This window comes from Ricinus communis, chromosome 3, assembly GCF_019578655.1.
Source record: "Ricinus communis isolate WT05 ecotype wild-type chromosome 3, ASM1957865v1, whole genome shotgun sequence".
Lineage (NCBI taxonomy): Eukaryota > Viridiplantae > Streptophyta > Magnoliopsida > Malpighiales > Euphorbiaceae > Ricinus > Ricinus communis.
Genome location: NC_063258.1, coordinates 5,359,601 through 5,387,580, shown reverse-complemented (window position 1 = coordinate 5,387,580; position 27,980 = coordinate 5,359,601). Strand labels below are relative to the sequence as shown.

Here is a 27,980-nt window from a genome sequence, read left to right as displayed (position 1 = left end):
GTTTGTATCGTATGGAGATGTAGATATATTGTGTATAATTTTATATATGTTTTTGAATTGAATTTTAATGAATTATGTTTTTGATTTGAATTTTGATGAATTCTGAATATATAGTTAGTATTAATTAGAAAGAATTTAAGTTTAATTAGATATTTATTTAAGTTGGATCTTCATTCTAGTTTCTTTTTTATTTATGGTTTATTTAGGACTTTTTATGTCCCTTTATATAGAAAATCTTGAATATAATATATTTATTTTTAAATTTCAAAATCTATTTTGAGTAGGAAATTTATGTCTTTCGACATGGCCTCTCACATAACTTTTTTTCTGGCATGGCCATGCTATTGAAATCTCTTCTTTCAATGCACCATACAGATACCAACACGGCTATATCATTCTAATTCATGATATTTTAATATTTTAAAATAAAAATACCTATAAAAAAGGAAACATTAATTAGCACTTAAATAAAACTCATAATTAGACTAAAATTGAACCAGAAACAATAAAATTCTAATTAAAACTCTAAATTAAAATATTCCTAATTAAAGTAGAATTCTAACAGGCTAATAACATTTATTTAACCAATTCATTAAAAGTCAATTCAAATATACATAATAATTACATACATCAAGCTTACATGCAAAAATGCAATTCAAAAGGAAAGCAATAAAAATTTGAAATTACATATAAAAATAAAAGTTAGAAGGGAGCAATAAGAAGAGGAACAACAATAATAAGAAGAGCAATTCATTATTTAAACTATTTTAATAGTTTTGAAAGTTATAAAGGTTCTAAAACAAGGTTATCACCAACTTTTTAACATCTGAATCATTCTCCACCCCTCCATTAACATCATCCCTAAGCTTAAGAAATGGAGTCAGCTGTCTTCTTTGGATAGTAGTAGCATGAAAAGTCTTGGTATTCTTTTTTTATCTCTAGCCTGAAGCCATTTAATTCTAGACTTTTGAATATCCTACTTTACCTCGAGGTTGCTCCATTTTAATAAAATCTCCAAGCAGGCCCAGTGACTTCCTTAGCATTCTTTTGATTCATCTCACCAGGAGTCAAGTTATGAACTTCAACCTAAAACTGACAGTATAGAGGAGTGTTAGATGGCCATTCCACAAGAATCATGAAAGAATTTGATATAAGCCATGGAGTACCATCTAGGATCCATTGCTTGTCCTATGTAGAGTGAAACTGAAAAAGAAAATAATTATTTTTTTTTTTCATGGATTAAAGATTCTCTTAACAGCTTCCAGAATTTGGATAAAGTTCCTTAACTGTCATGACTGATAGATTCTTGAAACTCAACATCTTCTCATGCAGTCTCGTACCCATGTCTGGCTCAAAGTGAAGCTCTAAGACTTTCTCTTCATGCTGCAACCATTTAGTTTTTGAATGATGTCGTCCAACATGCCATCCTCTAGTCGATTACTATCCTCCTTCACTAAAACTCTGAGATCTTCCAGCTACCCACCTAGAATAAATGCCACTATCTAAAAACCTGACCAAAGAAAAACAGCTAGAGAAGACCAGACATTAATATAACAAACCTACCCATTTTTCCTTGCATCTAATCAACCTCTAATTTGAGAGCAAGGGCCAATTTGTATAGCATAATTAGGCCCAAAAAGTAATCAAAGATTAAAGAACTTAATATGTGTGCATCGTTTTCCATCTCCAAAGGCATTTTCTATGAAATCAAATTAGATTAACATAAATTATTATTTTTATTTTCAATTCAATTTCTTTTTTTAAACTAATAAGAAATTTTCATAAAAAAAATTAATAATAAAAGTGATAGTATCCAAACTAATAATATTAAGAATGAGAATAAGGAACAAACTCATCTTCAAATTAATTATGGAAATAATATTTTGCTCAAGTTGCGTTTTAGTTCAGAATAAATAACAAAATTCATTAACATACAATGTGGTTTGAAAATTCTGGTATTTTGGTATTAGTGATGTTTATATTATTAAGGAAAGTTGTATTTCGTTTTCATCGGATAAGATATTTTGACAATACGAGTAATGTACGTAATCCACCTTTATTTGTCTCAATTCTTTTCCGACTGATATAGCATATAATATTTTTATTAAACTGTCTTTTAATGTTTTGAAATTAAAAGATGATTTTGTAATAATATTATATGTCACGTTAAGTGGACAAGAGTTGAAATAAATAAAAGACGAATCGTATATAATATTTCTCCACTGGCATACAATATGGTTCGAAAATTTTGGTGTTTGGATATTTATATTCTTAAGGAAAGTCGTATTTTATTTTTATTGGATACAATATGTGGTAATATTATTTTTTAAGAAAATATATAGTAATTATATTTATAAATTATAGCAATTTTTTAATATAAGAAATATATTAGCTACAAATTGAATACAAATATACCAAACTTGATAGAAAATTTCCAAAAATGAAATGCTCCTTTAGATTAAAGGAAGAAACTTTGAAAGCTTATTTTATAATTGAAGAAAGGGAGACAAAGTCTTGTGGCTAAAATCATTTTGTAGATTGTGACATCATTTAGTTAAGCCTAATGAGAGAAAAATTAAAAGCCCTAATGTCATTGAGAATGACACTTTGTTTGTTTTTCATTTTTCTTCTTTCCATCATGTGAGTAGGAGTGTGATTGAGCCGAATTGAGTTTGACACTATTTAATTTGAGTACGACGTGATCTAAAATTTTAAAGTTTGCAGCTAAACTCAAATTCGATTAAATTTTATTTTTAAAATCTAAGCTTGACTTAATAATATATATGAATATACCCAAACTTTAATTTTAAAAATTTATAAAACAATAAAAAAAATTAAAAGTTAAAATTTTACATCATCTCATTCTTTAAGCTCGAATTCGAATAATTAATACAATCAAACTTGACTCGATTATTATATATGATAAAATAATAAAATAATAAAATTCTGACTTATTAATTAAATTGAGTATTATTAAATTTAAATTCGACCCAAAATCAACCCTTCTTATTTTTTTAAATCAAAGTCGAATAGTTTAATAGGAACATAAATTTAAGTAATAATCTATAGTACTTTAGCCATTCAATTTTGTCAAAGGAGAGAAGAAATAAGTAGACAAATAATGAAAGCACCAACTCTAAATTATCCATATAATAGAAGTCCAAACTAAAAAGAATGAAGAGTCACTTTCCTTTAACCAGCAAACAGCTTGCATACATATTTTCAATTTGTCTTTTTGGATTTTTGTGGCCTGAGACTGGAACCAACTCTTATGGGTCACCTCATTGTTTGTTCACCTGCAAATACTGAATTTTTAACTTTATTTTACCTTTACAGTTGTATTTATAATTTTTAAAATAAAATTAAATATTTGATACAAAAATCTAGCTAAATAAAATTAAGTTAAATCTAAATTTAGTATTTAGATTTAATGAACAATTTTTTAATAAATATATTTATATGTTATATAATAGATATAATATATATATATATATATATTTTTTTTTCTCATATTAAAAAATTTACTCATTCTATAAAACTGTTTTCTCATATTAAAAAATTTATCTTTTCTGCGAACAGCCTCGTAGAAAGAGTAAATTTTTTAATATGAAAAAATAATTCCATTATACGGGATTATTTTATATAATTATATATTATTAAATGTTGATTGCCTTTTTCAGACGAAAGAGAAGCAAACATATGCAAAGTTGTCAACATAGAAAAATAAATAAATAAATCAAGCACTATTATACAATATCCCAGAACGTGTCCTTGTGGTCCTGAATAATGACAATTATTAATTATTATTTTAATTTATTGAAGGTTTAATCATCATAATTTAATAATCATAAGTTATAATAATTATATGAAGAGAATTATATTTTTAATCTTTATATTTTAAATATGAAGTCATTCTGTTGTTTTCCACCTTTTATAATAATGGCTAAATTAAAATGACTAATTTTCTTTTTAATTCATTGAAGTTGAATTGGCCTTTAACCATAACATGTAGATCTCTTTTATAATGATTGAGGAGTTTAAATGCTTCGGGTATAGAAAAGAGGATAAATATTTAGGTTTTATATATATATATATGAAAAATGAATATAACAGTTTTCTTTTTTAATTTCTATGGCTTAAAAACCGAAGAGAATTTATTTATACAATTTATTTTTAAATTTCATTATGATATTCTATTGGTATCCTTTTAGTATCATTTCTTTTAATAAAGTTATAACAATCTTCATATTTCATTATGAAATTCAAGTTTATCAACCTTTAATTCTAAATCGGCTACTTTTTATATACAAAGTATGTTTCAATGTTCTAAATTTGAAAGGGTCAGTTTATTAATTAAGCATGTCAAAGTCTATCTAAATCTAATTGAATTTTATGATTAAATATAATTCACTATCTTTTAATTTAATGGACTATAGATTGCATATGTCAAAGTCTAAAATTTAATAACTTAAGTCTATATGAGTTACTTTTAATCATCAGTCAAATAAACAAGTATTTATCCAGTATTTACATATTACAAATAAATAAAAAAAGTAACAAAGATAAAAATGTTACATCCCTAAGAATAAAAATTGGCAAGAATTAATAAAAAGTGAATAAAATAAACAAAGACTAGAAAAATTTAATTGTCGGGCAAAGATTCTGCAATAACTGTCAAAATCGGGCGATTAAAGGATGAAAAATCAATTGGTTGTATGAAAGAGCCGGTCGGCTCTGCGTATAGCCGATTGGGTCTAGGGGTGATTCTTGGCCAATTCGAGCAGACAGTAACATTTAACTATAGAATACTTTTGCAACTCAGAAAATTTGAAAATTCTAAGAATTTCCATTTTCCTTAAAAGAATTGCATATGAAGTTGGATAAGGTACATCAAGTGATCTAATATCAAACGCATTCCAAAATAAACAGAATGTTAATAGTGCAATAACATAACCTGCAGGTGTTCTTACTAATTGGCCTATAAAAATAGCCTTAGGAGAAGAAAGAGTAAGGTAAGTTGTCTTGAAATCTTGCATTAAATCAGCTACAGTAGTGGGTTTCATTACAATTGGCCGCATTTGTGACAGTCTGACCTAGAGAAGCGGTCCGACGAGGGCGAAAAGTGGACGCCGGGGGCAAAGATAAAATGCTTGGACAAGGAGCGGCTTCTGGCAGGCTTCTAGGATGACAGCACTCTAAGGTACTGGGGTACATGAATGAATCGAATTACACATCGAAATGGAGTGAGGAATGGTTGATAACATATATGTAAAGAGTTAGAACTAATCATATAAGGTGCCTTTTGGTTGTTTGGTCGTAGAGTTGTAGGAACTCCAAAGTTAAACGTGCTTGGTTCAGAGAAATTCTAGGATGGAGGACCTCCTGGGAAGTTCTTGAACCCACCAAACGGACAACCGTGAGGCTAGTGGGGGCCAAAACGGACAATATCTCATGTGATATGGTTTTGATAGTTACAACATTTGTTACATGTAAGACTTTGCTGAACTTTTATCAGCTTAACTCGCATGGTAAAAGAATTTGCAAATTGCAGAAATTACCTCATTGCAAGATTTTCTGCAGGACCTAGTTTTCACCTTTAGTTGGTCGCAAGAATATGAGATCATACTATTTGGTGTATTTAGGAAAATGAATTCAATTATAGAATGGTTCAAAGGCATTGCTGGAAGACATCCCCTTGTAAGTTATTCTCAAATTCTTATCCAATCTTTTGTCCCTAATTACCAATCTTTTTTTGCTCTTACGAAGAAACACATCTTGTTATTGCTTATCTCCTTATAGGTTTGTCTAAGGATACTAGTGAAGTGGATTTTGATAATGAAAGTGATAATGAAAATAAAGATGAAATTTTAAGGGATATATGTTGTTAGTAGCTAATTGTAACTGAATTAAAAGATAGCGAGGGTGAGCGAGCAACTTGAGACGATAGAAATGGTGGTGGGGGTGATTGTCTATGACCTGAAAAGAAAAAGAAATGAGAGTGATTTTTTTATTTTTAATTTCAATTTCAATGCATTCCATATTAATTGTTTTAAATATTTTTTATATCTAACTATTTATAGAGTTAATATTTGTTAAATATTAAGTTAGGGGAGGAGCATATAATACCAACTTTTAAGAGTTTAAAGATATATTTGTACCTAAAAATAGTTTGATGGCTAGTCTGCTCATACCACCAAATGTTAGGTTAAAAGATGCACCTTTTCCCAATTTTGTAAACCTCTCTTTTGTTAATGAGATATATGAAGTTATTTTTCTCCAGGTAATGGTAGCACAAGTATTGTATGTAAAAAAATATCCATAATATGAACATTGGCAATCATGTTAGTAGTTTAAACCAACAATACAAATACATAGTTAGCCTAACAATACAAGGGTTTAACATCTATATTTTGAAGGACTTACGACTTACTATAGCCTATTTCAACATCATCTTATCACCATGAAGACCATTACTGTGATAAAAGGAACATGATAATGCAACCACCATTAACACAATCACCAATACTGGAGTTTATCAATCTTTTTCACCATTTCAACATTCTTCAATTTCTCATTCTCGGCTAAAATATTCTCCAATTTAACTTTGCTCCTTAAATATTTTTCTAACTTCTCTTTTAGGGCCTCCCACTTCACAAAACAGGCTTTCTGCAATAGTGGAAGCTCAGGATCAAACCATTCAAAGAAGTTAAAGTCATCATATTAGAATCCCAAGCACAAAACTCAAGTTAGCTTAATAAAAACCAAATCAAACTTAATTTTCCATTGGCAACTTGAAAATGTGAAATTTTAACCATTCTAACATGGCATTGGTAGAATTTTCGAGTTGCGTTATCATCGGTTATGGAAGTTAATAGATCGACGTGCGTTTTTGTGGCATGTATACATCATTGTCGGGGTTGAGCTTGCATAAGAAGTAAATGTGCTTGATAATAAGGAGTTTGGTGTTGGGTGCTATTAGAGGAGGTAAAGCAGGAGGGGAATTAAATTTTAAGGTTTCATAATTTTATTTTAAAAGCAATGTTTTCTATTTGAAAATTAAAATACTTAAAATGCAATGTTCTGATGTGGCCCTAAAATAACGCACTTTGTCCAACACTTGAAACGCTAGAAAGCAGCTCACAGGGATTTGCATTTGTGATCTGAATTAAAAAAAAAAAAAAGAGATTTAGTGACTAGATTTACCAAAATTGAAAAATTATATCAAAATTGAAAAAACTGTAAAAGATCGTAATTTAATTTATAATTAGACCGAAGTTTAATCAAAAAATTTTATTGATTTGATTAAATTTATTAATTGAATGACTAATTGAATTATTTTTTATATAATTATTAAAAATATTAATCAATTTTTAAATTAGTTTAAATCACTTAGACTAATAATTTAATTAATTTGACTAGCTAAATTGATAATTAAGATCTTGACCAATTTGATTATTGGTTAGCTTTTTAAAATATTAACTAGTCGTTTAACTGTTATTATTATCTCGGTTAAAAAATCAAGTCGATAGATAAATAAATTATTTAATATTTTTTATTAGTTTATAATGTTTAAAAAAATAATAGCAAATTAACTAATTTTAAATATCACTTTTAATTCTTTTAAAATTTTATTAATGCAATAATATAAAAATTATTTTAAAGATATTTATTAATTAATTTAGTGTTATATAAATTACTACTATCAATATAATTGATATTCCTATTTTATTATTAATTAAAAAATTATTCTATTATTGAATATAGTATTAAAAATATAATTAAAAATATTATTTTATAGAATTAGAATTATTATCTAATTTTAAACTAATTATTAGTTAATATAATATTAAATATAATTAATATTCTATTTTTTAGGATAGAATTAGTATCATTATTTGATTAGAAAGTTATTTATTAGTAAATATGATATTAAAACATAATTAATATGGTAATTAATCTCAAGATGCATGTACTGCCTATGCTTGCAAAGAATAGAATCCTTACCCGAATCCCCATTCACTCGATCGACAGAAGGAACTGACCGATGGTTCTTCTTTCTGAAAAAAAAAGAGTCGTAGGTGCTCGTTCTATTTTGATTTGAATGGGCCCCGAGGTACATATGGCCGGCCCTTCGGGTGTCTCAGTGATACAAACAAAGAAAAGACGAATTCCAATCACATCCTCTATCACTTAAAGCCAATCCTTACGCTTAGGGAAAGCAGATTAGTTCGGTTCACTAGGCGAAGGCGAAGCAGAAGTCGCAAGACGCTTTCAATGACAATTTCTCTTTAGCAATCAGCCATCAGCCTCTTCAAGCTGTCGAATATAGATAAGAGATCCACTTCAAGTGAGCAGACGAATTGATCGAGGAAAGAGATGCGTATTATTATTAGAATAAGTATTTAATTAGGAACACAATTTATTAATAAATAAATTAATAAAAAAATCATATAATTACACATAAGTTTGAATCTCATATGTCAAAAATAAATAAACATGTAAACATAAAAATTATTTTTTAATTTAGAATTATTATCTAATTAGAAAACTAATTTTTAAGTTAATATAATATTAAAATATAATTAATATACTGTTTTTAGAATAAAATTAATATCATTATCCTGATTAGAATATTTTATTAATAAAATATAATATTAAAATAATTAAAATATTATTTTTAAAACTAGAGTCAATATTTAATTTAAAATATAATTTATTAATTAATAAATTAATAAAAATAACTATAAAATTATATATAAACTTGAATTTCACGTGTCAAAAATAAATATACATATAAAAATAAAAAATTTATATGTCAAAAATTAATATATAAAAAAGATTTAAAATTTTAAAAATTAATGTATACATATATAGATAGATATTTTGTATTTACCATAATAATGATTGTTATTATTTTGGTTTTTAAATATAGGTAGGTATATTGCATTTACCATAATAATGATCGTTATTATTTATGTTTCAAAAAATGAAGAAAACAGTGAAGTACTTTATTTAAGGAGAGAAGCATGCAATAATGACAAGGAACCCAGATCAGGAAGAATATTATTGGACTCTTTGCCCCTTAAATTTTCGTAAAAGACCAAATGACTCAATTTTTCATTTTGTCTAACAATTAGGTCTACAATTCCAATTTTAAGGCCTAATAAATTTAAATTTTAGCTATTTTTAATGGTTATATTATATATATTTCTCAAAGATATGAATTGAGTGTTGATTAATAAAATTAATATTACTTATTTTAATTAATTTATTAATATGTTAGATGAAGATAGTGGAATGATAATGATGAATATAGAGATACGACAATAATGAAAGTAAAACGGTAATAATAGCAGTGTTGTGAGGAAAATAATTAATTAAAAAAATAAATAAAATAATAAAACTTATATTTTAATATATCAATAAAAAGTGTGAATTGCAGTTTAGAAATTAGTTAAAATTTAAATTCATTTAGTCTTTAAATAAAAATTGTGAGTTTTTTTTTCAGAGAGTTTTATTGTTGGCAAAAACGAAATTGGACTGATTTGATCTAATAACATAAGCTCAGGGGTATTGGACCATGTGTCTGAATATTATTTGATCTGGTGAATAGATCATATGATAATAAATAAATAATGACAGCAATTATAGATGGCAAAACCAGAGCAAAAATAGCAAATTTATAATACAAAAAAAGGGAGAGGAAGGGCGCAAATGCAAGAAATCCAGTGGCTACAAATTAAAGAAGAAGAGAATTAAATGGGGAGCGGCACTCTCGTTGACGGTGTCCGTCGCTGGTTTCAACGCCGCAACAACAACAACAACAACACTTCCTCTGCTTCTGCTTCTGCTTCTGCTTCTGCTTCAACATCTACTAGTAGTAATCATTATATAAATAATTGTATTAAAAGTAATAAAAATAAAAATAATAATAATTATAGGAGTAGTGGACAGCCTGACTTATCGGGTGGTGTTGTTGAAGAGGAGAATAAGCTAACGGTTATTGAAGAGTTCGATTTAACAGGATTAAAGTGTATTAGAGTTCCTAAACGCATTACCCATTTCTCTATGGATCCTCACAAGAAGGTAAAAAATTCATTTTTCTTTCTTACTTTTCCCCCACCAAAAGAAAAAAGAAATAAAAAGATTGCATTTTTGATACTGGGTAATCTGTGTTACTTGTTTTCTTTTTCTTTCCTTTTTCTTTGGGTTTTATTTTTATTTTTCTGATATATGTGTTTCTCTGTTTGGTTTATGTTTTGATTGTTCTATTTTTAAAAAAAATTTATATTGTCAAAGGTACAAAAGAAAAATTCTGGGTTCTGTTTGGTGGATGGTAAAGGTGACATAGACAGATTATACAGTGTACAATAATGGTTAGATTTTAATTGGGTATTTTTAATTTTATTTTATTTAAATCCCATGTTTGTCCTAATATACATTTAAGTTTTGAATTTTAAAGAGTTAATAGTAATAGATAATCTACTAAAGTTTGATGATATGAGCAAAATTCACCTGCTTTTTTTTCTCTCTCTCTTTTTTCTTTTACGTTATGCAGGATTACAACTTACTTCAGTTAATGGCTTGTAGTGGATGCTATATAATGTAATTATCACTTTTTTTTGAGTTCAAAGGTGGGATTTCAAAAAGATTAGAAATTTGGGTAAAAACATTGTGTTCCTGATTCTCGGTTTTCAATTTAATAATGTGTTTTGCTACAGGTATACTGCTCTTTGTTGTTGGATTTAGAAGGTTTTAAGAAAGGGAAATTAGTAATGTTGATTTTTGCTTGATTAATTTCCCAGTTTCCTGTTTGACGATGAACGATCAGCGTCAGCATTTCAATTTTATTGATTGTGGTTGTTGATCGTCACATTTAATTTTTTGATTATTGTCCAATCCCATAATTGGTTTTACACATTGTATACATTTATGATGCCAGATTTATCGAATTAAATCATTTAATGTGTATAATTTGGATGGTGAATGAATTTTTTGTTTTTTCTTGTTTCCTCTTAAGGCAGATCAAGGAATCAAATTGGTAACTGTGATGTTGTTCCTTAAGTTTCAAGTAGAATTTTGTACAGAGTGTTAAGAGGATGAGACTACTTTATCCTCAAGTTAAGAAGGTTCAATTGTTAAGGGTCTTATTGGATCTAGTTTTCCTTAACACTATCAGAGCCTTAAAGGGTGGGGTTATATACCTCTCTTTCATAGAGTTCCCTTGTTGAATGTTTATTTATGATGTGATTGGATGAAAGATGTCATATCCCTTTCATGTGCTTTGTTCCCTATATTATATATTTCTGTGTAGACTTTGCACTTTGGAGTTAATATTAAGAGATTGCTAATCTTTATTCAGGGCTCAGCTGAAGCAGAATTTTTCACTGAATATGGAGAGGCAAGTCGATATCAAGTGCAGGAAGTCGTTGGTAAAGGCAGCTATGGTGTTGTTGGCTCCGCAATTGACACTCACACTGGAGAAAAAGTTGCAATCAAGAAGATTAATGATGTTTTTGAGCATGTTTCTGATGCCACACGTATTTTGAGAGAAATTAAGCTTCTTCGATTGCTTCGTCATCCTGATATTGTAGAGATTAAGCATATTATGCTTCCTCCTTCACGTAGAGAATTCAGAGATATATATGTTGTTTTTGAGTTGATGGAATCTGATCTTCACCAAGTAATTAAGGCAAATGATGATCTTACTCCTGAACATTATCAGTTCTTCTTGTACCAGCTTCTTCGTGGTCTAAAATATATACATACAGGTTGGTGTCTTTTGATTTTTCTTTTGCCTTTATTCCTCTGCTGATGGTTGATCCATTTTTCTTGATTTCTTGCAGCCAATGTATTTCATCGAGATTTAAAGCCAAAAAATATTCTTGCTAATGCTGACTGCAAATTGAAGATTTGTGATTTCGGTCTTGCTCGAGTATCCTTCAATGATGCTCCATCAGCTATTTTCTGGACTGTATGTTGTCCTGTCATAAATTTTCATTGTGTTTTTCTTTCACTATTTCTTTGCTACATTTTAATGTTTTTAATCTGTTTACTATTATTGGCAAATATGGAAGGCAAGCCTCAAAAGCATAAGATACTAACTAAACTCTTTATTTGGCCTTTTTCTTTTTCCAATTGTATACAGGACTATGTAGCAACTAGGTGGTACCGTGCTCCTGAACTATGTGGCTCTTTTTTTTCCAAAGTAAGCTGCTTTTCTATATTTGAATTCGCGGCCTTATTATTTTGTTTTCTGTTCTATTACTGCGCTGGGATGAATTTAAGGTACATGAAGAGAATTATGCTTTTTGCCTCTGACTATTGGATCTTAAATTTGGATGTCTCTGTGCTTTTGTTTCTTTTTTTCCTTTTCTTTATCGGGGTACTATTTGCCCCCTGCATTTTTTCATATTATATTAGTTACCTCTTAATATTTAAGAATTATATTTTTTCATCATTCTATCTTGTAATTTTATAGTAAAGCCCCCTTCCTTCAGAATTTGCATTAAACAATTGTTAACTAGGTTTTGTTTTATTCTATTTGCCACCTAATTTTTGGTATAATATACAAATTGCTCCTTATAATTTATTTATTATACTAGAACCCCCTTGTCTAATTTCTGTGCAAAAATTAATTCTAGTGTCTGTAAAAACATAATTAACTAGTATTCTTTTACTTACTCAAATTTCTAGCGTAGTCAAATCCTAGTAAAATTTAAGTATTTTAAAAGTACTTATATTTATCAAAATATTTAAAAATTCATATAATTTATTTTTAAATTATTAAAATAAAACAAATATTATTTTAATTATTAATTTTGTTATCCTAGAATTATAACTTTGATAAGAAGTTTGAGGATTAAATTATTTCTTTTATCAATTTAGTTTTTTGATTGCATTGACTTTCAAAACACAAGGGGACTTTAGTGCAATAAATAAAATATAGGGGGGCAATTTGTATATCATACAAAAATTCCAGGAGGCAAATAGTATAAAACTAAACCTAGTTAACGATTTTTTAACGGAAATTTTGACGGAACGGGTTTTTAGTATAAAATTACAAAATAGAATGATGAAAAAAAATAGTTTCTAAATGTTAAGGGGTAAGTAGTATGATATGGAAGAACACAGAGGGTATATAATAATTACCCCTTTCTTTATTTGTTTCTCTGTACATCATTCGAATTTATCATTGTACCTTGAGTGTGTTTGTATGTAGAGAGAGAGAGAGAGAGAGAGAGATTTACTTATATAGTTAGATCTTCTTATTCCTAGTAATTTGTCCAATTGCATGTCTATCATCATGTGAAAAGCATTGGGGAATTGCATGTCATCAGATTTATATTGTTGTATTTTCATATTATGAGGTTCAAGAAACTGCTTGTCGTTTCAATGATTAGTAAAAATTTGTTTGTTAAGGTTATGGATTTAACTAGTCTAAGGTGTTTCAGACTCTATAATAATGATGCTAATCAAATCACATAGACTTATATTCTTATATTTATTGGCATGCATTCAGTATCTGCCAGAAACATGTGTAAAGTTTTCAAAATTTTTCATCCTTTGCAGTACACTCCTGCGATTGATATTTGGAGCATAGGCTGCATATTTGCTGAAATGCTTACAGGAAAACCATTGTTTCCTGGGAAGAATGTGGTGCATCAATTAGATCTCATGACTGATTTGCTTGGCACTCCTCCTCCTGAATCCATTTCGAGGGTTGGTATTCCGTTCTGGTCATTCTTATTCCATCATCAGTCAATGCTTTTTGAAATTGTTTTAGGGCATATTTAATTTTAGAAAACAACTCTCTTCTCGATTTTTCTCATTATTGCACCCAAATAGAAACTTCAGCTTTCTATTTTGGTGAAAAATTATTGTATAAGAAGCTGACATTTTTGTACAACTCAGACATTGAAATTGCTTCAATCTTGAGCGCTGCAGTAGTTGTGCTTTACAGTTATTGGACTTGCCTTTCACTGTTTTATGTTCTGTTTTCTTATCTTATATTGTTTCTGGTTTTGTTATATTGTTTTCTCCCTTTTGATTTTGGCAGATTCGGAATGAAAAGGCAAGGAGGTATCTAGGTAGCATGCGTAAAAAGCAACCAGTTCCACTCTCACAGAAGTTTCCTAATGCAGATCCATTGGCTCTTAGCTTGCTTGAGCGCTTGCTTGCATTTGATCCTAAAGATCGTCCAACAGCTGAAGAGGTAATTTGAGGTTCAACACATACTTCTTTCTTAAAATTTAGATTAGATTGGTAAGTAAGATTCAATGCATAATTATTTTCTTTTAAATATTTAGATTAGTTTGGTAAGTAAGATTCCATGCATAATTATTTTCTTTTAAAAATTTAGAATACATACCAGCAAAATATCAGTTGTCTGGGAATACTGATGCTTCCAAAACATTTCCAAATTATAATTCCTTGCAGGCATTAGCTGATACTTATTTTCATGGTCTGGCAAATGTTGAACGGGAGCCATCCACTAACCCTATTTCTAAACTGGAGTTTGAGTTTGAGCGAAGGAAGTTAGCAAAAGACGATGTAAGAGAATTGATCTACAGAGAGGTATTGCTGTCGCACTTGATATGTACTTTGATTATTGTAATATGGTTTCACAACATCCCTTTGCTAATGGACTTTGATATAAACAGATATTGGAGTACCATCCTCAGATGCTACAGGAGTACCTTCGTGGTGGGGAACAGACAAGTTTTATGTACCCAAGGTAGGGTTATTTCTATAACCTTGTACTATATTAGATACCTTCACTGCAAATCTGTGTTTCGAGAAAAAACACTGCGGTTTCTTTAGAATTCAAATTTAGTTAAACCAGTTAGAAGTAATAAATTGGTTAGAATTTAAATCTATTCAAAATAAACCACTAGTCATACAAAATTCTTGCAAAGTCTTACACTATGGTTTTGGATTTAGTTTTGTGTGCTAGGTTACAGGCTGCCAAAGCCCAACACATATGAAAGCAAGATGTTGCAGCAGTTCATATCTAGTATGGATCTCTTTTATGAAATCGACCAAATATGAAAATAGAACAGTTTTTTTTCCTGTAAAAGTAAAATAATGATTTTATTCTAACTGACACCTATATCATCCATAATTGGTAAAAACATGGAGGGATGGATGGATCCTGAAACATCTATTAATGGGATGAAATATGCATATATACACCAATAAAAATTATATCCATATATACGTTATTATCCCTTGATGTGGAAATGTACTGGAAGGAACTGGCATATATGTAACATTTGGAATGGAAAGCAACAAAAATGTTTATTTCTGTGTCTATAAAAATTGTCATTTTTCTAGTTTTCTAATCCAGCACAACGCCACATTAAGGGACATTAATAGTTCTAATTTATATTTTGCAAAAGGAGCTAGCTGAAGAAATATGTTCTTTTCCATTTTAAAATTGTTAAATGATTTTACTTTTCCAATTTTTTATTCTGTTAGAAGTATCTCTTAGAAGGGAAATTCTATCCTACTCTGAGTGTATGGATCTCATCCATACACCAAGAGAGAACACAATTATTTCTGAAAATGGAAATGGGCTGTTCTTTTATCCTTTTCTTGTATGTGGAGCCCATACACCGGGAGTAGGATATATCTTCTGCTCTTACAACGTACAATGAACTGGTAATATATGAAAATTGTCAATTATAACACATTTTCAGTTATAATTAAATTTTTGAAAACTATTCGACACTCAGCTCTCTAAATGTAAAACTAGCACCTGCAACTACACAAATGGAATGAAGAATTGCTGAGAATTGGCAATTTGTTGTTAGTGCATACATCCTGATTAACTAACTAAATCTTTAAATATTCAGACAACCTTGTAACAGATCAAAGATTTGAGCACCGCTATCTTCTTTATTCTGCTATGGTCCAGTAACTTGATGTCTTCATATTATTATATACTGTCAACTGCAGTGGTGTTGACCGGTTTAAGCGACAATTTGCTCATCTTGAAGAGCATTATGGCAAAGGTGAAAGAAGCACTCCTCTCCAAAGGCAGCATGCTTCCTTGCCTAGGTATGTGGTGGACACAGAAAAATATAACTTTTTTTTTCATCTGTAACATTGGGCAAGTTTGTTTGTCTTCTATTTCTATCCACAATCTATGTGCCTAACTTGCAATCCTGAGTGATCAGTATGATCTGGCCTTAGCATGCAGAATAAGTCATCTTATCTGTTTATGGGTGTGCATTATGTACATGAATATGCATGACATAAAGTTTTTCTTCAGAGAACGTGTTCCTGCTTCTAAGGAGGAAATTGCTGAGCAAAGCAATGACTTTGAGAGTAGAATTGCAACTTCTGTTATAACAACTGTTCAGAGTCCTCGAGTGTCTCAAGCTAATGGTTTAGATAGTGCAACGACAGTAACAGAGAATGGCCCTTGTAAACCACACCCCAACAGAAGTCTATTGAAGAGTGCAAGCATTAGTGCATCCAAGTGTATAGGTGTGCAACCAAGAAGAGATTTAGAGGTAATTTACATTTTTAACTTGAAATTGTTGATTGTTTGGTTTAATTTTCTCAATTGTTATAGCTGCTATATTCTGTCTAAGTGACATGTTTAAAATATAAAGTATTTACTGAAATTGTAATATAGTTAAATTTATTATTCTACTTCGTTACTTAGGGTTAAGGATAATTTTGGGATATTAGAAACTTAAAAAGAAAAATCCTGGAATAAAAATAATTACAAGAATCCGTCATAAATTATAAATGATGGATTTTAGAAAATCTCACTTTTTAGGTGGGATCTTAAAACCTTAAAAAATGAGTGATTGTGGAGGGGATGGATTTCCTAAAATCTATGGATAGTGACCCTCTTTTGGTATGCCAAATGATGTTTTAGCTTAAATCCATGGATGCTGTAAAAGTCCTTGTCTGACATCCTCAATTTGAACGAGGCCAAAGTAATTTCACCATCTTCTAAAGCAGATCTTATTGCAACTGCTATATGGTGCAATATTCAATTAGAGAAGTGGGATTGTATGCCATGGATTTTTGTAATAAACCCCTTACAGTAAGCGGACAGCATAGTATCAAAGGGCTCACTCAGTGCATAAAAGTGCTCCCTGGCTATTGTAGGGGTAGGGGGAGGGTGGATGCAATAGTGTGCAGCCACTCTGTTGCATTTTTGCAAAGAGGTTGCTTCCACATCTTGAACCTGTGACCTAAAGGTCACCAAAGGAACAACTTTAACCTTTGCACCACGGCTTGCCCTCAAGTGGACATCGCAGTGTCATATAATCATATATTATATGTATCTTAAGATACATCATGATATTTTGAACAGTTGACAAAGGAAAGATTTCTTCTGAGTCCTGAGAATGTGTGTCAAACTGCAGACCAGTAGTTCTAAGAGAGCCTTCATCAGCATGTTTGCCGCCACTAAATCATCAACCATCGAATCTGTACTTATTAGAATTGTTGTTTATTATAATCGGAAATGTTGTTATGCAGTATTATCATTTTACTTTGTTTTTTCTGTTCATGAATGTATGTGGTGATGTGTTTTTTGTTATGTAAGAGAATTTTCATGGGAGGTAATGAAATAAAAATATAATAGAAGACTGAACTAACTTTTTGTTCCAACTACTAAATATGGTCTGCTAAACATGTCCTAAAAGTTGGTATTCTGCTTGCATCTGTTTTCTTACTTTCTAGTTTTTTCCTGGCAGGAGGTGCCGATTTCTGAGGTCAATGATGATTCTGTCAGTGAATTGTCTGGGAAAGTTGCAAATCTCCATGCCGGATAGCGATATTTGTTGTAATATTCTCGAGATTCAAATGTAAGAACCTCATAATCTGCCCCATCTTCCTCCATTATATGGATACAGGTAGAAGCAAACAGCAGTAGGACTTCATTGGCATAGTTACCCCATCATATGTGTTGGTTGCTAAATCATAAAAATGCAACTCCAGCTGTATTCTTTTGTTTCTGGGGAGAAGTCTATCTGTATTTTTTGGACAAACACAGAGATTTTGTTCTGTTGCTCAGTCATACTATATGAAAAATAGGAAAAAAATTTGACCTGAAGGAAAGGTGTCTTATTTTGTTCAGTGATGTTTATGAGGAAATCAATATATAGTTTATTTGGAATGAATTCTGATGCATTATTCAAACTACTGCTTTAAAAATTGGACTGGCCAGTTCAATTGGCAATTGATGATCAGTCCGATCTAATTGGTCTAAATAACTATATTTGCAGGAATTTTTTTTTTTTTCATTTTCTTTCTCTACGAATAAAACATAGTTGATTATCCAGCAGCTTTCTTTTTTTATAAAAGAAATAAAAAAAGGTCTATTAGCTATCATTCATAATTTTAATATTGTCCAGGAAGGCTTAAAACCAGCAGCCTCCTTTTCAAGTTTTGCAAGCTCCTGCCTGATGATTCCTCCTCTCTTGATCTTTGTCAACATGAGTTTGAAGCCCTTCTCTTCTGCACAATGAGCTTCCTTCTCCAAGAACTATTCTCCCACTTGTTCTTTACATCGGCTTTAACTAGAGTTTTCTTTTTAAGAACCCTTCTGATGTCAATCATTGTCTGTCAGTGTTAATTAACCTCCTGAAGTTCATTTTGCTCCTTAACATATCAGGAGCATCAACCAGAGCCTTATTTTGATCGATAACGTCGACTATAACAACTAGCTTCCTGTAATCCTTGTTGTAGTTGATTAGAGCCACTCTCCCAATGTACCTCTTGAACTGCAGTTTTGGCCGATTTGCTGAGAATTGTAGATAAAGACGATGGAAGAAAAGAAGTTAAGTTGAAAGATAAAAGAGATTAGATTGAAATTACTGAGAATTTAAAATATAATGTTTTTGGGGCTATTAAATTAATTAAGGTTTTGAATCAAATCCAAATCTAAAGATAAACACAACATAAGTTTATTATAATTACTATTTTAAAGTACGATAAGTAAAATATAATTAATTTGTATTATATTCGTCTAACCGACGGTTCAATCAGTTAAATCATCGAATGTAAACCAACCGCTTTAGAAATATTGTCGTATAATGATTTTAAAACTAATAAAAAAGGAAAAAAGCCTCTACCAAGCTGGTTGGTCTTTATTCTTATATTATAGACCGTGGTTTAGAATATATTATGGATTAGAGAACCATAATACGTGCAAAGACTTTTGTCTTCGTGCTTTTATTTTTTTGAAGTTATAATAAAATAAATATAAAAAATTATATATTGTATAGATTTTTTATATATTTATAAAAGCTAGTTGTTGATCTGTTCAAGCTTTCCAGAACATCTGATGTATAAGAACCTTCTGCAATAACACTCTCCAAAATTCTAATTACCATTACCAAGTTATCACACTGTCAATGAATGATGCAACCAAGGATGCATCTAAGTCAACTAGCATGAATCCACTAGCCTATTTCCTCTTAAATAGGGAGAGCGTTTATCAGTTTGATTTTCTCACCATTACTTATTTTGGTGTTTGAACGTATCCAGTTCGAGTTCGTATCAATGAAGGATTCCAACACGCGCCGAGGTTTAAGGCAACTGTGTTGATTGATGTATCAACTTACATGTCCAGGTTAACATTTCCGCATCGAAAGGAAGGTGAGCAGCATGCTGCAAAATGTTCTCTTGGGTGCATAAAAGAGAAGATGAAAGATGAATGGCACTTCGATTTTAATAGGGTGTATAAACTGTCAGGTTTATTAAAATTGTTTGTTAAATTCAGAAGCAAGATCACCTTCTCTAGTCAATGCTACTTAATAAGATACTGCAGAATCCATTCACTATAGTATTGCTGATAGAATCATGCAAATCATTTTTACATTATATCCATTCAGGATCCAAAAATTTGCAAATCTGTTCTGCATGAATATGCTGTCAGGATGAACCTCAGAACACCGAAGTATACAACCATCCAAAAAGAAGAGTTGCGACCAGTTTTTATCTCTTCATTGCTTTTCGATGGTAAAACTTACACTGGTGAGGTATGTGCAAGCAAGAAAGAGGCAGAGCAGCTGGCAGCAATGGCTGTAATCAAAACACTTCTTGGTAAGGCTCGATTTCATCAGACATCCGTAACCCTGCATAAACAGGTCATCATACCTGTTTTAATAGATGATGTCACACTGAACATTTATGTTACAGGATCTGATTTAGTAGTTCTACGACAAATAATTAACTCCAAAAACAAAGTGTATAATGCACGACATAAGTTCAGGAACTCAAGCTTCAAGCTAAGCAGCTTATGAGTTGTTCAAAAGTCAGGTAAGATTGCAGTCATCCATATTAGTTAATGAAGCTAGAGAATTTGAGTACCTGTACTCAAACTAATAATTTTTCAATGCCTGGTTGTTTAGTGGAGTCTGCTGAGCAGCTAATAATTGCTAGGGTAAGTACTCATCTCTCGAAGTGTTTTTTGAGACCACCACAGAATCTGGTGCAAGAAAAGTATCTTTTGCATAAATGTGTGAAAATGACCTGATTGATTAGGCAGTTCAGCTTACAGGAAAAGAATTAAAGCAGCTGTGTCTCTGTTTTCTATCAAAAACTAATACCAACTTTCTTTACCATGGATAGCCATCTACTGCTCAGGAGAAAAATCGAGAACTTGAGAAGGCTGAGGTAGGAGGAAAGAATATGCAAAGTCAAGGGCAATGAGTTTGTCAGTAAACTTTTTATTTACAGGTATTTCAATGATATCTTTGAACTGTGAAAACTGTCATAAATGGCAGCATTTTTGTTATCTTCCTTGTTTGTACCTGAGTCAGATCCTTATATGCATGTTATGTTTTTTTTCTCATATAACCTCAGCTACCACCATTTTATTAGCTTGCTTTTACTGAGTTTTGGATTTTGTATGTTGCTATTTTGGAAGCAAAAGAAATATTAAACAAAAAACGTGTTACTTATTGTTGAAAGCAAAAAAAATAAAAAATAAAATAAAAATCCTTTTACAATGTGAAGCAAAATTCATATAGTTATCAAAATACTATCATATTGTTATATTCACACTGTAGGAAAATCATAATTTGTAGAAAATACATTCTAGTGTGGAATGAGAGTGTATTTTGTGGATAAAGTGAATAGATGATTTCAACAGATGTTCATTCAGGTTCTGTGGTTTCTCTTAGTTGAGGAACTTCTGTTGCAGCTCCTAATTGGCATTGGTTGTTGAAACGTTTGATATATATATTGACAAATCAAAACCATATTCATTTTTCATAGCACAGGGTTCTATTTTGAAGCCTAAAACATAAAGGGAAATATCCAAAAGGATTATTGTTCTTAAGTAACTCATGCTCCCTACCCCTTGTTCTGTTTCTGATATTTCAGGGGATAATTTCTTTTTTCTTTGATGATGGATTTTTTTCAAGTTCTTCTAGTATAGTTCAAATATTGCAATGACTTTTCTGTTCCCTGCTTCTATCTAAGTTTCGATAGTCATTTTCTTGGCATTCTTGATGATGCAGGCCTGGAGGTTGCTTTAGTGAAATGCCACCATGTTCTGTGGATCAACCGGAGTGTTGAAGCTGATGTAACTTCTTTATGCCTCATGTACATATTCAATGTAAAAACAATATCTCTGTGAAAATTTTTCTTAAACTCAGTCATGCACTAACTTATGCTACAATTACCACTGCTTAATGGATTGTTATATAATATGTTAGTACTTTCAGTTTTTATCACTGAGGTTCATTCCGAGTCTTCAGAGCTCTCGAGACGATTCTAGATTTTTGAAAACCGAATGATAGTCATGATAATTACTATTGTGAAATTTTATATAGAACAGGTAGCCTTAACAGGCGCCTCGGCAAAATAAGAGGCATCCTATGATTTTTGTGTTGGTAGGTGGTAGCCGATGCCGCAGAAATGAACGAAGTGAACTCCATTAGAGGTTTGGGATTCTCCATGGTACCTTGGCAAAATTTACTTTATCACCTTTCAGTAGAATTTAGTTTATATTTTCGATTTTATGAACTGATATTTATTGAGAAATTTTAGAATTTTGTATCTTTAATTATTTTGGAGTTGAATCTTATTGAAGGTAACTTTGGCAAGGGAAAGTAAAAGAGAAAAGTAATAATACAAAAAAGAAGGATCACTTACTAAGAAAACAGAAAATTTCCTGAGAAAATAAACTTGTTCACAGAGGATCGAATTTGGATGATGCAGCTGAGAATCCATTTCCTTGATCAGAAAAAGACACATAAGAACCAAATTCCCAACCTGCACCAAGCAAATTCCATCCACCAGTGAAATCTGAATAATAGAATGCTCTGTTGCATGAAAGCAAATGAACTAGTTTAAATAGGCAGAAGCTCATTAGATGTAAGTTTAGTATGTCATCATAGTATACAATATTAGGCAACTCATGTATGGACCTGACATATATGGAGCTCATGAGAATGTTTTTTCTAGATTTTCATTTGACCAAGAATCCAAATTTTGGATATGGATGCAATGCATTACTACTACCACTAAAGCTTAATCTGTGTTCAGTCGAATGTATTTTAAAATAAAAAAAAAAGAAACAGAAATCATATATTTTACTTAGAAAGATTATGAAGTTTAATTAAAATAACAACACTGTAGCCTCTATATAAAGTTTTGGCATTCGTATACATTTGATGCCATTGACCTTTCTTTAGAAAACAAATTACATTTGCCACATTTTCTTTTAATGTTTTCACTATACTTTGTGACAGCAATTTCAAATTATGGTTTTTACTCTTTAGAAATTCACACTTCAGGAAGTGGACGACTCAAGCTTATAGTTCCAGCCATCTAAACCTTGATAGACATCAGAACTTAAATTGAAGGATGTACCTAATGAAGACTTACCTTATAACAGGGTACGACTTGTTGGAAGACAAGTTGTTTGGCTCTTGTCTTCTACATTTGTTTTATTTGTCTTCCATTTTTCCAATGTTTCACGAATTCCACATGGAAGGTATCTTCCCTTTTTCCAACCTGCCAAGATGCAAGGTGTCTTCCCTTTTTCCAACCTGCCAAGATGCAAGGTGTCTTCCCTTTCTCCAACCTGCCAAGATGGAAGGTGTCCTGTTAGTTCGTGTTCCTCTTATTATCTAAGGTCCATTAGGTGTGTACGAACTGTGTTCCTGAATGGTAGAGACACTTAAAATTAACAAAATACAATAAAAATGCTTACATAATCCGTTAATAAGCGAGCTTCTAATATAATATCAGCAACGCAATGACTTAATAGATGAGTCATTTCCAATGACCGAATCTAATTGCATCTCTGCAGAAGAAACAGAATTTGATCTCACTTCTTCCAGGATTAGATTTATGGACTTACATGACAGGAAGCAGTAATTCAAGCTTCTATTCTTTTGCTGTAAGAGTTGACTACACTTAACAGGTTAAATAGAGAAACTGGCAACAGTTGATAGGTATGGGCAGTATATCCAAATGCATCCGTGGTCCTTCGGTTTACAGTTTCACCAATAATCCCCACAAGAACACAAACCACCTTTGAAGTGGTGAAAGCGATTATTATCTCTTAAAATAATCAACCTTCCCACAATCTTGGAGATGTATTTAATGGCACTGTGACAGTCTTCACATACACGCAAGTTTTTAATCACACGAATAGGTCTCCCAGCTGGTACGGACAGAATGCCATATGCAACAGCCAATTTCTCGCTGTGGTACTTGAGCATGTGCTCTTTTTCCTCCTCTTCTACATCATGTAAAACCATTTTTGTAGAGGATAAATACCCCTCATGCTTCATTTTCAAATACATCTCTTCTAGAAATGCATATATTTTATCCCTCTCTGGGTGTAAGCAATCCCCAACTGTAAATGTATGAATTTTGTTTTGCACTTCAAGCCAACTATACCCAGGTACCTTCTTCACACCTTCATTCCTCATTTTCAATCTCATCTTACTAACATCAAGCCATCTTCCTGAAGCTGCATATAAGTTTGAGAGAAGAACATACATCCCTGTGTTATCAGGCTCCATCTTGAAAATGATCTCAGCAGCCTTTTCACCTAATTCAGTATTGCCATGAATCCTGCTTGCACCAAGTAAAGCACCCCAAGTTGCAGCATCTGGTTCAAAAGGCATGTTTCTGATTAAATTCTGAGCCTCTTCCAAGCGTCCAGCCCGACCAAGAAGATCAACCATGCAAGTATAATGAACTGAGTTTGCTATTATACCATATTCTTGACTCATTGAGTAAAAGTATTCAGTTCCCTTCTCAACTAAGCCACTATGACCACAAGCAGACAGAACACTAACCTGAAAAGCAAATAAATGAAGCTTGTTAATAGAGATAAGTTGTTGGTAAGAAAGAGTTGATTAGAAATCAACACACATTCATGAAGCATAATAGATATTGTATAAATTTAATTGGTAATCTAATTATATCATTTTATTTCCAGTGGATAGTTTTATCAGAATACTATGGATAATCAGAAAGTAGGAAATTTCAAATGGTAAAACCCTCTACTTTATATTATGTTATAACGAGGAGAAAATAGGAATTTTACAGCACATGCAGAAGCCCTTAACAAAGTCAGCCTGTAATGGTTACGAGTAAAAGACTGCTTAAACATTTCTTCGCTGAGAACTGACCAACTTGATCCAGAAGATCAATAAGCAAAATTGTTGCCTAATAACAGGCTAGATGCATAGTTAGACAAGAACCTCTTCAATTCTTACACCTTTTCTTGTCCACATTGCTCAGCAATTTTGAGATTCTGAATATGACTCCAGTCAGGAAGCCTTACCCCCAAAGGTATGGGGTTAAATACACTTATAACTTACTAAACTATCTTAAGTAACATCTCATTCTCCTAGGCAATGTCAGATTACATAGGAGAAAAGGTAGAAATTTTACTCATCATTTATTGAAAGTAGGTCATATAGATAAGTCAACAGTTACCATAGTGGCTTCATCAGGCTTAACACCCACTGTCTTCATTGACTCAAAAACTATCAGAGCCTCTTTACCAAATCCATGCCTTGCATAACCATAGATCATGGTATTCCATGAGATTAAATCCTTATCTGTTATTTCGTGAAATGCATCATCTGCTTCATCTATGCTCCCGCACTTGCAATACATTGCAAGAAGAGCATTCCCCACATAACATCCAGTCTGGTATCCAACCTTAACCAGCCATCCATGAAATTGCTTACCCAAATCCAGAGCTGCAATATCGGCACATGCAGTTAGAACAGAGGTAAATGAGGACCTATTCAAACTTTCCCCATCTCTTTTCATTTCCACATAAAGATGTACAGCCTCTTCATTACAACCATTTTGCACATAGCCAGCAATCATGGCCGACCAAGAGATTGAGTCACGCTGAGGCATCCTGTCAAATAAATTCCTGGCATGGGGAACATTTCCACTCTGAGCATATCCTGTTATCATTGTATTCCATGAACTAATATTTCTAAAAGGCATTGCCTCAAATAACTCTTTTGCCATGTCCATCCTCTTACATTGTACATAACCAGCAATCATTGCATTCCATGACACTGAATTCTTTTCAGGCATCTTATCAAAAATACTTCTAGCTTCATCCACCATCCCATTCTGCACATATCCAGACACCATCGCTGTCCATGTAAATACATCCTGAGTTGGAGACTCCTCAAACAATTTCCTTGCCTCCTCTAACTCTCCATTCTGTGCATAACCTGTAATCATAGTATTCCATGAAACCTCATCTCTCACAGGGATCCTATCGAAAACCCTCCTCGCATCCACTAACCTCTTCTTCTTCACAAACCCACCCATCAAACAATTCCAAGAAACAACGTCCCAATCCATCTTCGATTCAAACAACCTCCTTGCATCCTCTATTCTCCCGTTTTGTACATATGCTGCAAGCAAACCGTTCCACGAAATGGAATTCTTAACCGGCATTTCATCAAAAATCTCTCTTGCCTCAGCAATAAACCCATTCTGCGCATACCCAGATAGCATTGCATTCCAAGAAACAACATCCCTTCTAGGCATTCTCTCAAACAATCCACGAGCATCAGTAAGATTCTTATTCCTAACATACCCACTAAGCATCACATTCCAAGTAAACAAATCTCTTTCAGGCATTTTATCGAACATTTCTCTTGCAAGATCAAATCTGCCATTCGACAGGTACCCAGAAATCATTGCATTATACGTAACTGTGCTCCGACGGGGCATAGTGTTAAACACTTGAAGGGCAGAGTGACATTGGCCATTGCGCATGTGGGTGGTGATTGCCATGTTCCAGTTCACTATGTCTGAGTCGGTGGTTTTTTCTGATTCGTTCTTAGATTGTTTGAATTTTTGGGTTAATTCTTTCTTTGATGGGTAAGGAGTTCGGTTTGTGCCTTTAACTGATTGTTGGATCTTCTGTGTCCTTCTGCAGCTGCTGTGAAGCTGCCTCCATTGGCATCTCTCGCGCATTGCTCTAGTTTCACAAGTCTCAAGATTTTTTTGGCGCGCGATCCTTTTAAACGGTTAAAAACCTGTTGTACATGATCGAGAGGCTAGAAATACAATAATAAATAAAGCCTTCAGTTTTATCATAAAGTCAATTAAGTCCACATTCTTCATTTTGGTTTTTTCAGTGAGGGAAAAAATGAATCTCGAACTCGAAACCCAAATTTGAGATGCACCCAAATATTTCGAATCCCTTAGTCACCGTGCTACTGCATAGTTGTTCTTTATTTTGGTCTAATTAGGTGTAGTTATTCAAAGGATAAAGGATTTATTTTATATTTAAATTTATGATTCTAAAATCAAATAAGTAAAATCTAAATTGAATTTGATAAAAAAATTAAATTTTTATTTATCAAATTCTCATTTTTTAAAAATTTTTCATTTATTTTTACTTTTAAAAATATAAATATCTATATAGCAATACAACCAAACAAAGGCACATCAACCCTTACAAGAAAAGATATATTTGGTGGATAACAATCTCACCAAATGATATCATAGTTCTAGATCAAAGAAGATCTAGTCAAAATATGTACCAAGTCATTCCTATTTCTAGAAATAAATAGAAATTGACAATTTTGTAAATTAGTTGCCAAAGAAAGGATCTCAGAACAGATACACCCAGCAGCAGTAAGGTTGAGACAACCTCCATTTAACAGTTCAACTATTCTTTTATTATCCGAAAACAACACTACTTGATGCAACCCAAAATCTCAAGCCAACAGAACTCCTTCCATAATCGAGTTTAATTCTGCTTCAAGAGGAGATATCACGCATTTTGGATTCTTATACGCCCTCCTATAACCTTACTAGTGTTTGTACGAATGACTATCCCGAAACCAACAACAAAATTAACTTGATCAATGGCAATATCAATGGTGACTAGCATTGCATCCTATAAAATATTTGGCTAGCAAGGTTCTCGCTATCGAGACATTGTGCTGGATCCTTATGGTTTGCTCCCGACCATTTTTTAAGGTATTGATTAACATAAATGACAATGTTCATTGGATTGAGAATTTTACCTCTAATAATTATAATATTCCTGACAGTCCAAATATGCCAAAGCAATAAGACAAATAGTTGAAACTTGTGAGAATGGAATATATGATGAATCCGCAATAATGAAACCAATAAATCATTTGCTTGCAGTAAGCATTTTGCATTTGAAAATATTGTCAAATCCCACAAGTTACTCATAAAATCACATTCTTAAAACACATGAACTAATATCTCTTCTTCACAGTTGTATCGAGGATAGTAACAATCAATATTAACATGACAAGCAAGCAATGCTACTCGAGTAGCCAACCCTCCTTATAAAAATGCCATAAGAATTATTTGATCTTAGAAGGTAATTGAAGGTGCCGCAATATTCTCCACCACTGAAGATTTTGATGTGCAACTGATGTTTTAGGAATGTCTTTTAAACATCTTGCTACCTTGTAACCACTTTTAATTGTATAGAGATCTTTCCTTCTAAA

At 31.7% G+C, this 27,980-nt stretch overlaps 2 protein-coding genes, 1 long non-coding RNA gene and 1 pseudogene across 10 annotated transcripts; 1 reads left to right on the top strand and 3 right to left on the bottom strand.

Annotated features, from left to right (window-relative positions):
- Nucleotides 1–556: 556 nt before the first annotated feature.
- On the bottom strand, nucleotides 557–1,668 carry LOC125369472. 2 transcript variants are annotated; one of them, XR_007215169.1, is made up of 2 exons: nucleotides 1,167–1,668; nucleotides 557–1,092 (listed from the first exon to the last, which is right to left on the bottom strand). It is a non-coding gene; the product is annotated as an uncharacterized LOC125369472 (long non-coding RNA). The 2 variants fall into 2 exon arrangements; XR_007215168.1 differs by having other exon boundaries at nucleotides 1,288–1,668.
- A 7,960-nt stretch (nucleotides 1,669–9,628) lies between these two features.
- Nucleotides 9,629–18,149, top strand: LOC8273213 (mitogen-activated protein kinase 9-like). Its single transcript, XM_015728376.3, has 11 exons — nucleotides 9,629–10,086; nucleotides 11,363–11,771; nucleotides 11,847–11,974; nucleotides 12,149–12,208; nucleotides 13,573–13,722; nucleotides 14,060–14,215; nucleotides 14,440–14,577; nucleotides 14,664–14,737; nucleotides 15,961–16,062; nucleotides 16,277–16,520; nucleotides 17,724–18,149. The coding sequence occupies exons 1-11, from the start codon at nucleotides 9,760–9,762 to the stop codon at nucleotides 17,799–17,801; spliced, it is 1,866 nt and encodes a 621-aa protein (XP_015583862.2). The 5' UTR covers nucleotides 9,629–9,759; the 3' UTR covers nucleotides 17,802–18,149.
- A 117-nt stretch (nucleotides 18,150–18,266) lies between these two features.
- LOC107262446 lies at nucleotides 18,267–19,364 on the bottom strand (annotated as a pseudogene).
- Nucleotides 19,365–19,793: 429 nt separating this feature from the next.
- On the bottom strand, nucleotides 19,794–26,709 carry LOC8273211 (pentatricopeptide repeat-containing protein At4g02750). 7 transcript variants are annotated; one of them, XM_048372264.1, is made up of 5 exons: nucleotides 24,943–26,709; nucleotides 23,198–24,296; nucleotides 22,870–23,068; nucleotides 20,344–22,254; nucleotides 19,794–20,108 (listed from the first exon to the last, which is right to left on the bottom strand). In XM_048372264.1, the coding sequence occupies exons 1-2, from the start codon at nucleotides 26,458–26,460 to the stop codon at nucleotides 23,490–23,492; spliced, it is 2,325 nt and encodes a 774-aa protein (XP_048228221.1). In that variant the 5' UTR covers nucleotides 26,461–26,709; the 3' UTR covers nucleotides 19,794–20,108; nucleotides 20,344–22,254; nucleotides 22,870–23,068; nucleotides 23,198–23,489. The 7 variants fall into 7 exon arrangements, with proteins under 7 accessions (XP_048228221.1, XP_048228223.1, XP_025015718.1 ...); XM_048372266.1 differs by having other exon boundaries at nucleotides 19,794–20,130; nucleotides 22,135–22,254; XM_025159950.2 differs by having other exon boundaries at nucleotides 22,135–22,254.
- Between the last annotated feature and the right edge of the window lie 1,271 nt (nucleotides 26,710–27,980).

What these genes read in the sequence shown, in the direction of transcription:
- LOC8273211 (XM_048372264.1), bottom strand. Translation starts at nt 26,460, where the DNA reads ATGCGCGAGAGATGCCAATGGAGGCAGCTTCACAGCAGCTGCAGAAGG. An exon ending in AGCCTGATGAAGCCACTATG is followed by an intron (nt 24,297 to 24,942) that starts GTAACTGTTGAC and finishes TTTGCTTTTCAG; the next exon opens with GTTAGTGTTCTGTCTGCTTG.
- LOC8273213 (XM_015728376.3), top strand. Translation starts at nt 9,760, where the DNA reads ATGGGGAGCGGCACTCTCGTTGACGGTGTCCGTCGCTGGTTTCAACGC. An exon ending in CTCCTGAATCCATTTCGAGG is followed by an intron (nt 13,723 to 14,059) that starts GTTGGTATTCCG and finishes TGATTTTGGCAG; the next exon opens with ATTCGGAATGAAAAGGCAAG. An exon ending in CAGCATGCTTCCTTGCCTAG is followed by an intron (nt 16,063 to 16,276) that starts GTATGTGGTGGA and finishes GTTTTTCTTCAG; the next exon opens with AGAACGTGTTCCTGCTTCTA.